This window comes from Artemia franciscana, chromosome 13 (genome assembly GCF_032884065.1).
Source record: "Artemia franciscana chromosome 13, ASM3288406v1, whole genome shotgun sequence".
NCBI lineage: Eukaryota > Metazoa > Arthropoda > Branchiopoda > Anostraca > Artemiidae > Artemia > Artemia franciscana.
The window spans coordinates 32288499-32305259 of NC_088875.1; the positions used below are offsets into that span (position 1 = coordinate 32288499).

A 16761-nucleotide genomic window follows, 5' to 3' on the forward strand; every position below is an offset into this window, starting at 1 on the left:
TATTTTAGTTATTTTGTAATTGCTTATTGTTTAAAACGTATAATATCAATTGAAGCATACTGTTGTTTACTTTATTACTACTTTGATTTATATATCTCTACTTTCTTTTTCTTTTATACTATCTTTGCTATACAGCCCTGTTTTCTGTAGAAATCTATCCAGTCAAAAACACTATTAGAGGTTGTGAGTATTGTCTTCTTTTGTTTTGACGTCTATGCTGTTAAGCAAGGGAGAATTAAAATAAATATTCAACTACTGATAGCTAATAAGATAATTTAGGTAATTGGATTATTACTAATATTTTGATAAATCAGATAATTAGATTAATTTGTTTTTATTAGATTAATTGATAAATTAGATATTGAAGCCTTCTTTTTTGAGTAACATAATCTCACAACGCCTTTTTGAACAATATACCAGAATATTCCGAGAAATTTAGTTTCAAATCCAAATACTGGGGTCTCTATACTTGTTTAAAAAGTGATCTAAATATGTATAGTTGTCTAGTTCTTAATGTCGAATATTAAGGTCATGAAGTACCTTAAAATCATTTTCTGAGTGTCAGCTTTCCTGTTTTATCGGCAGACCGTCTCAAAGACAAAGGGTTATTAGGGAATTTTCTCTGGAGACTAGTCATCATTGAGAGCTATTGATAACCTGTAATTTGACTGTATTTTTGACAAATTTTCAAAGTGGATGGGACTACAGGGAACTCCCAAAGCTGCCAATTTGTTCAAATCATATTTCCTTTCAGCTGATTTTTGGAGTTTTTGGCTTTTAATTTTGTTTTGTTTAATTGGATCTATTATCCAAGCTATAAGGTTATGGTAAGACCTCCCAATCAATTCTCGATAGTTTAGACACAAACTGGTATAGATGAGGTAGGGGGATCGTTTAAAGTATTGTATGGCCTCAAGTAGTTTGTGAGTAGATGGCCTGGTGAGTACTACCAGGAGTTTTTGTTTTTATCAGGGTTTAGATGAGAATATTTCCTTATGTTCATGTTTTGGTAAACTTGAATTCTTTTTGTTTCCAGGAGGTAAGATAAGATATTTAATTTCAAAAAATGACTATTGCAAAACCCGAAGGACCGAATTCGCATTTAGGAGTCATAAAACCGTAAAAAAAAATATCGTAAGAATAGCGCAACAGATAAAAAACTGGCTAAACAATGTTAAAAACAAAAAATCAGAAAGGCAAAGCCCTTCAATTGTAAAAAAAAAAACTAAGCAGCAAAATATCAGAAAATATAAAAGGTAAAAACTAAAACAAAACTAAAAAAGATTGAGATAAAATTAGTGTTGAAAAGGTTTAAAAGAGAATATATAAACAAAGGGGAGGGAACAAAAGAATCAAACGAACATAAAACTTGGGTACCATCAGTATCAAAGAAAAAAGGAAAACTAGCGGTTTATTTTATCAGTAGTGAATGGGATAAAGGTTTTTTCATACCTGGAAGTTAAACAACGGATGGGGGACAATATAGGAATGGGTTCAGAAATAGTGCGTGGCAGGTGGTGTCTGCAGGGGGAGTGTCTTTTGGGGAAAATGTTTTCCGTGCGAAGGTTTATTTTTGCATTTTTTTTTTTTTTTTGCAAAACGGAGGCACAACGTTCCTTTCCTGTGCTCAAGAGTTTCCAGCTTGGCCTTTTTTAGAAGCAGCGAGTATGGTATCTTAGCTTCTTTAAAAACTATGCTCAGGGCTCTTTTTTGAATGGATTCAATTTTTTTTAATACATCACGGTAGATGCCAGGATGCCAAACTGGAACCTCATATTCAAGATGCGGGTGGACAAAGGAAGTATAGATCCGTAAAGATGTGTCTTCATGTCAATTATTTTCCTTAAAACCAATTTATTGATTGTACCGATTAGAGGACCACGGACATTGGGCTAAAATGACTTCAATCTAACTCTCACCTTGTATTTTTCCTCCCTACTGAGACATCCTGTAAATTAAAAATTTACCTTACCAACTAAAAAGAGTGCCAGTAAACTTCCACTACAAGAAAAATTTACTCTGACAACCGAAAAATGTCGCAATTTTGTTCTTAACACGTGATTTTATTGACCAACATATATTTATATTTATTGTGTTGACCTTTAAGTGTATAGAATTTGCTATTTTGGATTCAGTTGTTTCAGAGATTTTTTTTTTAATTCTATGGAGGTTTAAGCTACAAAGTTTTGTTTGTAGCATAAATTCTAACGAAAAGAAAAGGAGGGGGACCCGTACCAGTATTCTTATTGGAAATCCAAAGTAGGGCTATGGGCTAAAACCCATAATTTTTATTTAGACGGCCAGGAAGGCTAAAGAAGAGCTATCTACTCTATTGTTCGTGGTTATTTTACGCGTCTCAACCCCCCCCCCCCCAGAAAGTTGTTATGGATTAGTTAGTAAAATAAAAACACATTTTAATTATAGACATATACATTAAATATACACATTAGAGTATAAACAGACCAAGTGATGCTAAATTAGATGCTTTTAAACTATCCCGGAAGATGCTTAAAACTCTGATTCGAAAAGCTAAAATTACATATTTTTCCCGAAGGTTTGCAGATTGCGGCAAAAATATTAAGGAAACTTGGGATGTAATTAAGGAAGTTACGCAACCATCGGCAAGACCTAGAAAGCTCCCTAAATCACTTAATGTTCAGAATCAGCTTTTCTTGGATGAAGACCAAGTGCGACATCAGATGACTAAATTTTTGGCTGAGGTTGGGAAAACAACGGCGTTAGGTGTGGTTCCTTCTTCAAGTTCTAGATCTTGGAAGCAGTTCCTCGGTCCTTCCTGTGCAAAGTCGATGGTTCTTGAGTCAGTTACGGAGCAAGAACTGATAATAATAATTTCGTCATTGAAAAATTCTTCATCTGGATTCGACCAAATTCCTGCCAAATTAATTAAACAAATTCTTCCCTCAATTATTACAACACTGTGCCACTTGGTTAACGAGTCATTCAAGCTCGGAATATTCCCTCAGCGTCTCAAGTTGGCACGAGTGATAGCACTATTTAAAGGAGGTGACCGGGAGGACCCAGGGAACTATAGGCCTATATCTCTTCTGTCTGTTTTTTCTAAAATATTTGAAAAGACTATGCTAAAGCGTTTGCTGAGTTTCCTAGACGCGAAGAAGTTTTTTCATCGGCACCAATTTGGTTTTCGGGAGAAGTGCTCAACAGAACACGCATGTAATATGCTTCTTCATTTTGTACGACAGTCTTTAGACTTCGGCCTTATCCCTGCTGCAATATTCCTTGATGTGAAGAAATCTTTTGACAGCCTCACACACGAGATACTTCTTGGTAAGTTGTCGCATCAAGGCGTTCGTGGAGAAGCTCTGTCCTGGTTTTCTTCATTCCTAACCGGCCGATCCATTGCAATTGAAGCTTCTGATGAGCATGTTCCTGTTGAATATGGAGTGCCACAAGGCTCAGTTCTTGGGCCATCCCTTTTCTTCATATATGTCAACGACCTCTATCGACTATTTAGCAACCCACGATCTGATTTCTGTTGTCATTTGTGCCAGAAATGAGATGCTGTGGTTGGAGCCTTGGATACGCCTGGTCAACATGAAGAACTCTTTGCATTCGCCGACGACACCACCCTGGGGGCTGCAGCACCTGATGAATCATCTCTTATCCTCAAGCTACAAATGATGACAGAAAACATATATCGTTGGTTTGATGCAAATTTGTTAGCTTTGAATGTAAAAAAAATCGTTTCTTCTTATATTCTCCCGTATAGGCAAAAGCTGCCCTACAGTGACAGAGCTTAAAACATCTAAGGGATCCATATCCCGCCCAGCTGACCGGTTTATTCGATTCCTTGGGATACTTCTTGATGAAAATCTATCTTTCAAACGGCATATTGAGTCAATGAGATTAAAGGTTTCTCGAGCCCTTGGAATTATTCGGAAGCTGAAGCGAGTCTTTCCTTTCTCTATCCTTCGTCTATTATACTTCTCTCTTATTTACCCTTATTTATGCTACTGCTCGTCAGTGTGTATGTCAACATTTCCATCTGTACTTACACCCTTACATAATCTCCAACTGAAAGCAGCAAAAGTCATTCAGTCTACCACCCATATTTCTGTTGAACTTCTGAAGATTAAAGATGTTCATACATTACACCTCTCTTTCATTGCATTTCAGTATTTCCGTGGCGAGCTTCCATCAAGTTTTTCCGGGCTTCTTGAAATTGTTCGAAATGTCAGTCCTTATGAAACTAGAAACAAGGATGATGTGCTAGTAACATCCACCCCTGCAGTGCGCTCGGACTTTGGTCTGATAGTTGCTGTCGGACGTGCCTGGAATTCCATTCCTGTTGGGATTCGACGGTCCTGTACCATAGGCTCCTTCAAGAAACGGTTGAAGAATTTTTTAATTAAAAAAAATAAATTAAATTATAATATTGATCAGTTATTTATATTTTTTAGTTATCAAGATTTAATTTATTTAATTAATTATTTAAATTGAATTTAATTATTTAGATTTGGGAGGTGTGAGTGTTGGATCCTCGATGTATATTTTTTTTTTTTTTTAAGTAGGTGGTGTGGAGACCGGTTGTACTCCGGTGAGGATTGGTGAGTAGACTCTAAATATATTTCAAGTGTGAATGTATTTAATAGTTATTTATGTTTTGTTTTGTTGTTTTTTCCCAAATAACGGGCCATTGAGCCCTTTGGGATATTTTTTGGTTATAAATGGATGGATATCCTAAAAATATTTTTTATTTTATTTTACCCAACTAGAAAATATGCCGGTATCTAAGAAAGTAACAAACTTGTCTTTTTTGTTGACGACTAGGAAGAGTTAGTTTGGTATGGAATTTCTTTCGAGGTGATAATTTTGCATCTAGGACTTTTTTTTGAAGGGGGTCTAAGATTTTGATAACTTTTTTACTTTGCTCAGCACATGCTTTTGGTGTAAGTAAAAATTGTACGAAAGGAGACGGGTTTATTCTTGTTTGTAATGCGTTTCTTCGGAATAGGTGCAACTCGAAGAGTTTTGTATTGCTTATGTGCAGTAAATGTATTTACCTTACAATGCATATTTTTGGCAGTTCTAAGAAATAAGAAAGAATATATTTCAGAACTTACGATATTTTCAATCCAAAGAAACCCCCAGTGAGCATTGGTGTTGGACGTAAAGCTGGTCAAGTTAGACGAGGAATTCCTAGCCCCAAGTTTTTGGGGGACACAGCCATTGCTTTCGACTTTGGACGTCCTGGCACTAATTTAGAAGCTCTGAGTGATGATGGCTCGTCTTGGACCTTTCCAGTATATGTGTTGTTTGGTGATGGAAGAGTGTATACCTTTAGAAGCAGCGTCAGTCAAATGGGGTAATTGCTTTCGTATTCATTTTCACTGCTATATATATAAAAAAAGGAATATGTCTATCTTCGAATGAATAAATGAGTAACTAAACTGTAACAACCTTCTACATAAATGCATGTTTCATATTGATTGAAAAATTCATGGAAAACTCTAGGAGTTACTCGTGGAGTTACTATACTAGGGGTTAAAAAAACGTGATAGTCATAGTAAAAAGATTATGGACAAATAGCAATAATAAATTAAAAATAATAACTAAAAATATCAACAAACAATTAATTATAACATGAAAAAATTTAAAGGCTATTTACTTGTGTAAGAAATATTAAATATTTTTTATAGTATTATTTATCATTAACAAAACTCATTTTTCGTGGTTTACATAGGTAAACCTGTTTCTAGCATTCACCTTTCTGAAGCTTTAATTCATTGCTCAGAAATAAAATGAGCGCATAAAATGAAAGTTCCAAGGTGTCAACATTGCGTGCTGACACCTTAGAACTTCGGTGTCTTAATTTAGCTTATTTTTCCGTATTTTTCGGCACACTAGACGATTGTGTCGGCACATTTTTTTACACTCCCTCTAACTCAGAACCTTAGCTTCACCCCGAGTGGTAATAGTGGTCAGATTTCATGTCTCTTTTAATTTAAATGGAATATTTTATATCTCATATAGTTTATGTCTATAAAGCTCATGTAGAAAAGTTTCTTGGAAGCTTCGGGTACATTGGTAAATGAAATGAATTTTTGTTAAGAAGGGCCATTGCAATGAGGAGCTGGGTAAGTGCAGGATTTCTTCACTTTGTTTGTTTTCTTCTCTGCTCTTTCTTAATTTTTTCTCCTTATTTAATGATGGGTTGATATACTCAGAAAAAGTGAAATCTTAAGAAGGGTTATTTTTTTTTCGACAAACCTGTATTTAATCTAATCTAAAACAAAGAAGCAGTTTCAATTTTGCTCTGTGTGCTTCCTTTTTGACCTGCAAGTGCTAACTCAGTTTTTATAGGAATCATTTCATAACGATATTTAGGTAAAACCTATATCGTTTGCTTTGTAGATTTTCAAAGTAAAAATTTTTTTTATAGGAATGTAGTTTGAAATAGGCCTAGGTACCCCTGTTGCCTGAAAGAAGATGTATATTTACAAAAGACTTAAGATTGTGAACTCAAGAATGTTTCATGCTGACTCTGTGCTTTTGAATAAAGGATTGCCCAAAACGTTTTTTTAACCTACATCTGCTTCGTTTTTCTTGAAAACTTTAATATGGTAACAATTGTTGCCGGTTGTCTTTTGGGATTCTGAAATTGGGCATCTCCCGAAGACGGGGGAGGGGGAGGGTTATCTCTATAAATAATGTCATTGTATTGTTTCCAGTTGCACGGAAACACTAAATTGATATTTCTGTATGCACGTGGTTTCTGAGATATTGTCATACTGTTTTCTAGTCAGAATATAAAAGACTTTTCTCTATAATTCTTAGTTTTTCTATTAAGTTTCTTCTTATAAATCTTTAAAGGAGGTTTTTGAAAGTTGTCTTATCAGTCTCAGTACTGCTATGTCTGTATAAAAATCAAAATCATTTGTTAACAATACAATAGTCATAGTCATTGGCTGAAGTCAGACTAAATGCCGTTGTTATTTTCCTTTTACAGATAAAATAAACACAAGCTGATCACTGCTTTTCTAATAACAGCTTTTTTGGATTTGGTGGTACTAATTTAAAAACTGGTTTGCCTTTAGATATCCCAATAGGCAGGGTCAAAAATCTATTTCACTCTAAATATTGTCTAGCAACATCTCCTAAAGTCGAAATAGCTTCACTTTTGACATGATAGATGGCGCAAATGTTCATTGTAACCAATTTAGGTCAATTAACTTGACCTAATTTGGTTACATGGTCTCGGTTACTTTGAATTGATCTCGTACATCACTAAAAACAGGAATAAGGTTTATTTTACTTTTTTGAAGAGGTAACGTGTCAGTAACTGCAGAGCCTGTATTTATGAGAGATGACCAATATGAAGCTAGTTTCTGTGACATACTGTGTTTACCGTCTCAGCCAGTAACTTTAGCCCTAGCTACAACTGATCCTACCATTCTTCATTGCATGATATTTGATGGGGATGAAGATGAAGATCCCCAGGTATGTATTTTAATTTTTACTCTTTTCCTATTATGTTTTATCCTTTTTAGTAACCAGAGGTATGCAAAAAGTAAAAGCAAAACTAACATAAAAAAATAGGTTTAAAAACAATTATATATGTAAAACTGGCAAAATAGGTAAGGTAATATACTTATTGCAAAAAATAAGACTAAAACAAACCACAAAAGACTGAATTCGAAATTTAGAGTAAAAAAAAAAATCAAGGAAAAAAATGGAAACTAAAAACATGCCAAAGAATGCAAAAAAAAATATCAGAATGTAAAAATCATTCTTAGGTCAATAAATTAGATTGTGAAACGTCGTTTAGATACCATGATTGTACCTCTATGTCTACAAGTCTGCTGGGTGCAAAGGGGATCATTACTTTCTAAAACTATTAAGCTACGAAAGCAGAGCCAATATTATAGATGGTGGAAAAGAAAGGGAAAATCTTTACTGATGTATTCCTCCTCCTCCTCCCCTCCCCCAAGAACCAAAGATATAAAGTCATAATATCTAAACAGTATCTTCGCTAGAAAGTACCCTTCGGTGCTCTACCGTATATACAGGGAGATATTACAGTATCATCTGTTTTATTTATTGGTTTTCTTTGGGTGAAACTTGCAAGCTGCTATCCAGACTTTAGGTGCCATTCGGTCCTGAAATTGGCATGCTGCTATCTTGAATTCAGATGTCATGGAGCACTGGCCCGGGTAATAAAGGCCCAATTTTAGTGAGAGTTGAAGAAAAAAAACAGACTTAAAGTGAGCATAACTTCCCACAAATAAAGTTGGAGTTGAGTATTTGTATTGATGTATTTGCATTGACTGGCAATATAAGGTAAGAATTTCGATGTTATTGTAGCTAATGTGGGTTGGAAAAGATCTATCATGACTATCATGATTTTAATCGCCCTTAAATTAGATCTAGTCAGGAAATAATCTACCAGCGTGTGTAATAACTAGTTATAGTCTTATAAAATTCCCTATCGTAACTATCCTCAATGATAACAAAATTCTAGCTCCATTTTTCTCACATAAACTATTTAAAGGATATAACATTTTATATTTTGGATTTTTAATTCAAATCTAGCTTTTATTCATGCGTTTTATTCTGCTGTAGTATTATTCCAATGTAATTGTATCTCAGTAATTAAAGGTGGTGTTACCCCCCACAAGGCTAGAGTGTCATTTGCCCTTTACTGAAAACAAAGTATATTGTTGACATAGTTCATCTTTTTTTCATTGTAATAATAAGAGATATAATGCTTCTATGACTTTTTTTTTCGGTATCAGTATACTTGTTGAAATTACTGCAGTTTCGTTTGCATGATATGGGGCATATATTCTTTAATGGTGTCTTCCTTTTCATTCGATTCGTTTTTCAAATAAATCGGAAATTGACTAGCTAAATTGAATTTTTTCAGTTAAAAAAAAAAATAATTCTTATGAAGATCAAATTTCCATGTTTGCGGAACAATATGTTGATGCGAGAATGTGTAATGGGGATCAATCTTTCCTTATAATCATATTTTTCTTAAATGTATTCATCTGAAATTAATCTTTCTTTTGTACCTCCTAATTGCAAACGACTAGCGCGATAAATAGCTCCTGGCGTAGCTAAATGTACAGTCGTTTGCAAGTAGGAAATTTCATTGAGTGAGTCAGTATATATTTTGGTCTTACATTGGATGCTTCTGGATATATTTATTGCGTATTGAACAATGTTGAGTATCCCTTTTCTGTGCTAGTCCATTCAAGAAATAAAATAATTTATTTCTATTGACTACATACCCTGATCTGTGCGGTAGAACCTAAAGGAATTTTGCCTCTGAAGAAAGTTAGGAATAAATGTAGCTTAGTTTATTAGGCATTTATTGATTACTATCTTATTAAATTAGGTGAGGAATTAAGAATTTATTAAAAATGTCTTAGCAGAAGTAGTGATATAAGGTCGCATACTAATAGCTTTTTCTTTCCCGAGACTTGAGTTTTGCCTTTAAGCTTGCCCATGCGACTGTATTGGAGTCAGTACGGTTCGAGCCACTTGTTTATGTGCAGTAGTAGATGGTAATTTCTCCGTATAAGATTTGAACTGTACAGTGAATGCTCATACATGCATGTTGAGTTCTGTATGATTGGCCATATGGCGAGGGGTGTTGTCAATAGACTGCTCCAGATAGCATGGGTTTTTTGGAGCTCTCTCTGCTTTTTTTTCATACCATCAGCAGTTGTGACATTTTGGAGGAGATAAACCGGTTGTTTAGGTCTGGTCATCTAAATTTTATTGATTCTGTAATTAAATTCATCATTCTTGTTATATACGTGGTGACTTTGCAGCTGCTCAACTATTACAATGTTTTCCCTTTAATGTCTTGTATCTAGGCACGTACGCAGGAATTTTTTTCGGGGGGGGGCAAAGCGTTCGAAACAGCAGATATAAAGTATCACTTTTTTTATTTAATAATGCAAAAAGCACGTATATTGAAAATACAGATTACCTTTAATCTGTGGTATTGTAGCGGATGGGGGGGAAGAAGAATGAAGCCTCAAAAGTACGTTTTAGGCTCAGGTTATGTTCATAGCGATTTAGATCTAGTGATTAATTTATGATATCCTACTGAAAGGGAAATTTTAGGGTTAACAGTGCAATATGGAGGCTGTGGGGTTAGTTCTTCTATTGCAAAACCATAGATTCTAGTGAAAAATGATTGTTTCCAAAATTGATACATTAAAAGCTGCACGTACGCAGGGGGGGGGGCGAAGGCCCTCCACCCCCTGCGAACGTGCCAGCTTGTATCAAGAAGTAAATCTTTAGTTTTGTCATAAAAAAAACTTAGAACCCAGCTTGACCGATTTTTTTTACGTTTAATTAAGGGGGGCAAAGGCCCTCCAACCCCTGCGTACGTGCCAGCTTGTATTCGGGCAGTAAATCTTTAGTTTTGTCATAAAAAAAACTTTGAATCCAGCTTGACCGATTTTTTTTGCGTTTAATTATTTTCGGCTAAAATTAAAAATTAACCTAATTGTATTTTGTTATAGAGATCTGATTTCAATGAGTCAGGGATATCAGCTAAGACGGAATTGAGTTCAAAGTATATGCACGTTTTTGAGCGAATTGAACTTTCAGTCGATGTTGGGATTAGTGATAAAGAAGAAACCATCGAAGACGAGGAGTTTAGTGTGCGGTTCTATAGTACTCAGGGTTCCAAGTTCAGGTAGGAATTCCTTTATTTTGTTTGCGTTGTGATAATGTTGGCAAAGGTTTTTTTTTTTTCTTTATTTTTAATAATCCCGCTTTAAAAGATTGATTTAAAAGTAAATTTTATTTTTAACGAATTCTCACTGAACCAACAATATACCCTGGCTAATTCTAAGGACATGCTGCCTGCTTTTTGCATAATAATCGTTGTCCCTCCGTTTATTTCTTGGATTGATTATTAGTATCTTTTTGATCCAGATTTAGAAAACTTCTTCTTTTTAACGAAGGCTATTTTAATTGTTTGTTTATAGTACTTATGTCATCAAGATCGACAATCAAAACCAAAAACTGAATATCAACCTATCTATTAAACCAGGCATATATGCAGGAGGGAGGAATAGGTCTACATACTCCCGGATATGCAAGTCGATTTTGGTTTTTAAGAGTTTAAGGTTAAATAAGACAAATAAGCTTAGTGATGACACTGTTGAACAATAATCCTCGTTAAGAAATCTAAAATAAATCAAAGGTTAAATTCTACAAAGAAAAGGAGAAAACTCTACTTGAGAGGCTGGTATGGTTGGCTCATTCACACGCTGCCTGAGCTATCGGTTTTAGCAAGGGGATGGAGGCCACAAAATTTGATGGCCGAATGTCTGAGATATTGACTCTAGTGATAAGAGTTAGGTGACGTGAAACAATGTCAGTGACCTGAGCGACCAGAGAGGTGATAAAAGCCCTTGTTACCTTTTCCTAGCTAAAAAGGTAACAAATGGGCTCATTTGATAATATATATGTATATCTACGTATTTATACATGGTTAAAATGCTCTGCAGCAAAGGCCAATTTACTGAGACCCCATCCACGAGAAATCTAACACAATTTTGCTAACATTTGAAGTCTAGCTGATATAAAGTCTTTGGTTTTATCAACGAACGTGACTTGGGTATAAGAAGTGTTGGTTAATGGTATTGAAGAAGGGTGTAAGAAGTGTAAGTATAAGAAGGTTCAATGGAGACTCAGTTTTTTTTAAGTTAACGGGAAATATTTACATTTTTAGATACTTTGTATCTCACAAGAGTGGTGTGCATGGTGTACGGCTTCCGGCTTTAATTCAATTAGACAAATACCAGCTTTCAGGTGAAGAGCCAGACTTTTCAGTTTTGAGGCTGCCATCTGTAGCTGAATTTATGATGTGTACTCAAGTTTCAGGTAAGGCTCCTGTCTTCTATCATTCATCTTTTATGTAGAAGTTTGGTAAGACTAATCCGTAAAATCTTTAAATGTAGAGTTCTAGAGAAAACAAAAATTCAAACAAGGAATTATTTTCAGTCAGTGAATAGAAACGATAAAAAAAAGTATGTGTTTCGGCAAGGACCTCGGTTAAATCATCTGCAATGAAAACTATTATAGAAAACTAACCTTTTAACAAAAGTAAGTAAATAGAAACAAATGTTTGAAACTCCACGTAAAAAGCGAAAATTTGTCGACTTCTTTTGAATGTTAGTCTTTTACTATTAGTAGTACCAAGAGAACGACGGAGGTTTTGTATCTATTTTTTTTCTTTTGTGTAACGTTGAACCTACCAAAAATATTGTTTTCTTTTCTACATTTTTTCGTCTATCATGTATAACCCTGTTATCTTACAAACTATGTAAATCTTGCAAAACTTTAAATCCTTTCTAACGTCGTGCCCGCAAACCAAGAGGCATATCTCACGTTTTCGTAATTTTACAGGACAATAAAATACGATTTTATTTTTGTGTAAGCCCTTTTCCCTCCCGGGTTTACACGAGAAATAAATCGGTAAACTATAGTTCAAATATTGGCTCAAATCGTTCAAACTGAGAGTTCAAATCGGTAAAGTACTGTTCAAATTTTCTGTTGAATCTGGACTAAGTTGCTAAGCTTTTAATGTTATATTTTATCACCTGAATTTATCTATAGTTTGAAATCCTACACATTTTTAGAAAAGTGCTGCCTATGGTCAATGCTGTTATTTTGGTTTTTCAAAAGCAATACATACATTAAATCGTATTTTAACGTCAAGAGATCCAAAATGTTTTCAATGACTCTTGAATGTTTTTGTTGATCAATAACGTTTTAGGAATGTATTTAAGAAACATTTTTTAAACCACTCAAATTTCTGTCGTTGTCACTGCTAAAAAGTAAGCGAATATACTGCGATAATAAAAGTGTAATACATATATAACACGGATGAACTGACTATTTAATTTTTCTAAAATTTTCACAATGAATTTTGTGAAAACTAAAGCATAATTCACAATCAGGGTGTCTATTGGATGTAAAGTGAGTTCAAAACTAAGGACCTTATTTAATTTCTAAAGTAGGGTCCTCTCTAATTTTAACTGCGATCGCTCTTTTATTTCCTTTAAAACCGAATGTACATGTTTACTATTTAACCTATGAAATATTAGTTTCCGAATTAAACTTCAGCTTAATACTACTACTACTACAAATAACTCACTGCAGCACCAAGCCGCCTGAGGCCAGCACATCTACGCACGCTCCTCCTCCAACCTAATCTATTCAAGGCCTCCCTCTTTACACCCTTCCAGGAAGTTCCTATTTTCTTTATATCTTTATTCATGACATCCTCCCAACCCAGACGAGGTCGACCTTCTTTCCGTGTAGCCCCAGACGGTTGGCCAAAAAGGACAATCTTTGGCAATCTGTCATCCTTCATCTGCAGAACATGGTCTAGCCATCTCAACCTTTCTTTCATTATAGCCCTAGAAAGTGGGATTAAACCACATTTTTCGTACAACCTACTGTTTGAAATCCGGTCTGTCAGCCAGGTACCCAGAACAATCCGTTGGCAATTTCTCTGGAAAACATCTAGTAAATTTTCGTCTGCTTTTCGAAGCGCCCATGCTTTAGAGTCATATTTGACCTTAATACATGCAACAATTTACTATTTTGAATTTTTTTTTTTTTTAAGAATAATATATTGATATTTTTGACTAAGTAATAACAGGACCACTGGCAACTTATGTTCGATGAGTTCCGCATTTTCTTATCATTATCAAGACGGAAAGAAAAATGAAATTTTTCACTTTTGGGGCGAAAAATACATTTTTCGCCCCAAAAATACATTTTTCGGCTGTGTGATGGTATGGGAAGGGAGCATGAAATAAATTTGATTTATATGGTGGTGTAAAACGGCAACATGGCCGACTTATGCCCCAAAGAGATGAAAGAAAAATCAAAATGACAACTTAAATTTTAAAACAAAAATTATTTGCTAAAAATCGTATATGTAAAGTAATAGAAACCTTAGTTTTGTCCCCCCCCCCCGTCTTAAAAGAATAAGAAATCACGAGTTTAGTCAAAATCATCTTCCTTCGAGAACAGAAAGCCGGCAGAAAAATATTTTATAGAGCATGAAATGCCGAAGTTCTACGTTTTTTTTTAGTGGAGTTATGCTTTATTCCACTTGACAAAAATCAGAATCTTGACTAAATTTAAAACCAAAGAATTATGTTATTGCAATTTACCACAGTTGGCTCTATAACTGAAAATCTTTTCGGAAGGGAATTTTTCGTTTTGGGAAGGGATCAGTGTCTTTTTGGGAAGGTAATAGGGTTTTATGCTCTCACTGGATTTTGCTTACATTTGTCTTATGCATTGAATGTTATACTGGACTTGCTTCTAGGACAAGGACCATCTGCGCCACTCGGCCTTTCTCTTGTTCCAAACTTACCAAACAGACTGTTGGCCATCACTCGTGACTGTACAGCCCATTTGTTACCAATCTCACTGAGTTTACAAATCGACGTATTATCGGAGAAAGGAAATAATGAGGAGTTGATGCTATTCAAAAGTGAAGGATATGCCTTGAGTACAAATTATTTTATGGATCGAATTAAGCGTATGTTGCAGGTAGTAACAGTTTCGAATTATAATCTAAGCAGATTTTTACTGTACTGTTATGGTGTAGATCAGTGGTTCTCAGCCGGGGTCCACATTCCTGGGGGTCCACAAGCAAAACACAACAAATTGGGGGTCCACAATGATATTTTGGGGGTCCATAAAGAAAACCAACTCAAAACGCTCTTTATTTTAAAAACTTCAATTTCTACTGTAATTTACATTATTTTGAAAAATATTTATTAATAATTATTTCATTATTTTTTTTTTGTACTTTCTTTTGACTTATATATTCACCCATCAGTCAGTGGCAAGAACAAGCGAAGGTGAAAATCTTTTAACTTCTCTCATGAAGTAGGCGGTGAGCTTTGATCTTTATTTTTAAGCAGATATTTCCTTCCCAATGCCTGGTACCTAACCATAGATCTGCAATGACTTATCTATTACCCGTTGGTCAGTGGCAAGAGCAAATATTATAATCTTTCAACATATCTTAGGAAATGATGGTTTCCTGGCATCATATGAAATAAGCAAAATAATTGTAAAGGCCGGAAAACCCCATAATATTGGTGAAACAGTAATTCTACCCGCAGTATCTGCTATAATTTCGTCAGTTATGAAACAAACTGCAGTTGAAATTACTAATTCCATCCCTTTAAGCAACTCTTCTGTGTCACGACGCATTGATGAAATGGTAGAGGATGTAGAAAAACAATTGATAGCTTATTTGCAAGTGAAACAGTTTGCCCTTCAACTTGATGAATCAACTTTAAGAGATAATGAGGCCCTTTTATTAGTATATGTTAGATTTAACAATGAAGGACCCAAAGAGGAAATGCTTTTTGCTAGAAGTCTTATGACAGACACAAAAGGTGAAACAATTTTTAATGAAGTTGCTACTTATTTCAGGGAAAATAATATCCCACTTAAAAATATAATTGCTTGTGCTACTGATGGTTCACCATCTATGACAGGCAGATACAAAGGTTTTATTGCACATTAAAAAAAACAGTCCTAGAAGTATATTGTATTCACTGTGTGATACACCATCAACACTTAGTTACAAAGAAAATGAGTGCACGTCTGCATGATGCCCTTTCTGTTGTAATAAAGGTAGTAAACCATATTAAATCAAATTATCTCCAAGACCGCCTTTTTCGTGAATTCTGTAAGCAAAATGGGGAAGAGTTTGAGTGGCTTGTATCAAACAGTTTGTGGTAACGAACTATAGTAAGGAGGAACCCGGCTCAATAGTAACCGAAACTCTAAAAAATGGAATTTTGATACCAATAGTTACATCAAAAGAATCGTATTTTAATGCTGGTTTTAAATATACAAATTTCATCAAGATCAGTTATACCCATCAAAAGTTACGAGAAATTTGTCGCATTTTAGTAAATAGGGGGAAACACCCCCTAAAAGTCATACAATCTTAACGAAAATCACACCATCAGATTCAGCGTATCAGAGAACCTTATTGTAGAAGTTTCAAGCTCTTATCTACAAACGTGTGGAATATCGCATTTTTTGCCAGAAGACAGATCACGGATGCGTGTTTATTTGTTTGTTTTTTTGTTTTTTTCCCCAGGGGTGATCATATCGACTGAGTGGTCCTAGAATCTTGCGAGAGGGCTCATTCTAACGGAAATTAAAAGTTCTAGTGCCCTTTTTAAGTGACCAAAAAATTGGAGGGCACCTAGGCCCCCTCCCATGCTCATTTTTTTCCCCAAAGTCACCAGATCAAAATTCTGAGATAGCCGTTTTGTTCACCATAGTCGAAAAACCTAATAACTATGTCTTTAGATACGACTTACTCCCCCGCAGTCCCCGTGGGAGGGGCTGCAAGTTGAAAACTTTTACCTATGTGTATATATAGTAATGGTTACTGGGAAGTGTACAGACGTTTTCAGGGGGATTTTTTTTTTGTTTAGGGGGGAGAGTTGAGGGGGGGTTACGTGGGAGGATGTTTCCATAGAGAAACTACTCATGGGAGAAGAGAATTTCAATGAAGGGGGCGCAGGATTTTCTAGCTTTATTTGAAAAAAAAAAAAAACAATGAAAAAATAAATATGAAAAGTTTTTTCTACTGAAAGTAAGGAGCAGCATTAAAACTTAAAACGAACAAAAATTATTACGCATATGAGGGTTTACCTCCTCGTTATACCTCACTCTTTACGCTAAAGTATTTTT

At 34.9% G+C, this 16761-nt stretch overlaps 1 protein-coding gene across 5 annotated transcripts in view; it reads left to right on the top strand.

The window, feature by feature from the left end:
- Positions 1-16761, top strand: part of LOC136034807 (nucleoporin 88-like) — a 45684-nt gene that overhangs the window by 13594 nt on the left and 15329 nt on the right. For all 5 annotated transcript variants that reach the window (XM_065716226.1, XM_065716224.1, XM_065716227.1 and 2 more), the window contains exons 5-9: positions 5096-5344; positions 7305-7479; positions 10521-10696; positions 11741-11892; positions 14357-14583. In XM_065716226.1, the coding sequence (XP_065572298.1) occupies positions 5096-5344; positions 7305-7479; positions 10521-10696; positions 11741-11892; positions 14357-14583 (979 nt within the window). The remainder of the gene's footprint in view (positions 1-5095; positions 5345-7304; positions 7480-10520; positions 10697-11740; positions 11893-14356; positions 14584-16761) is intronic.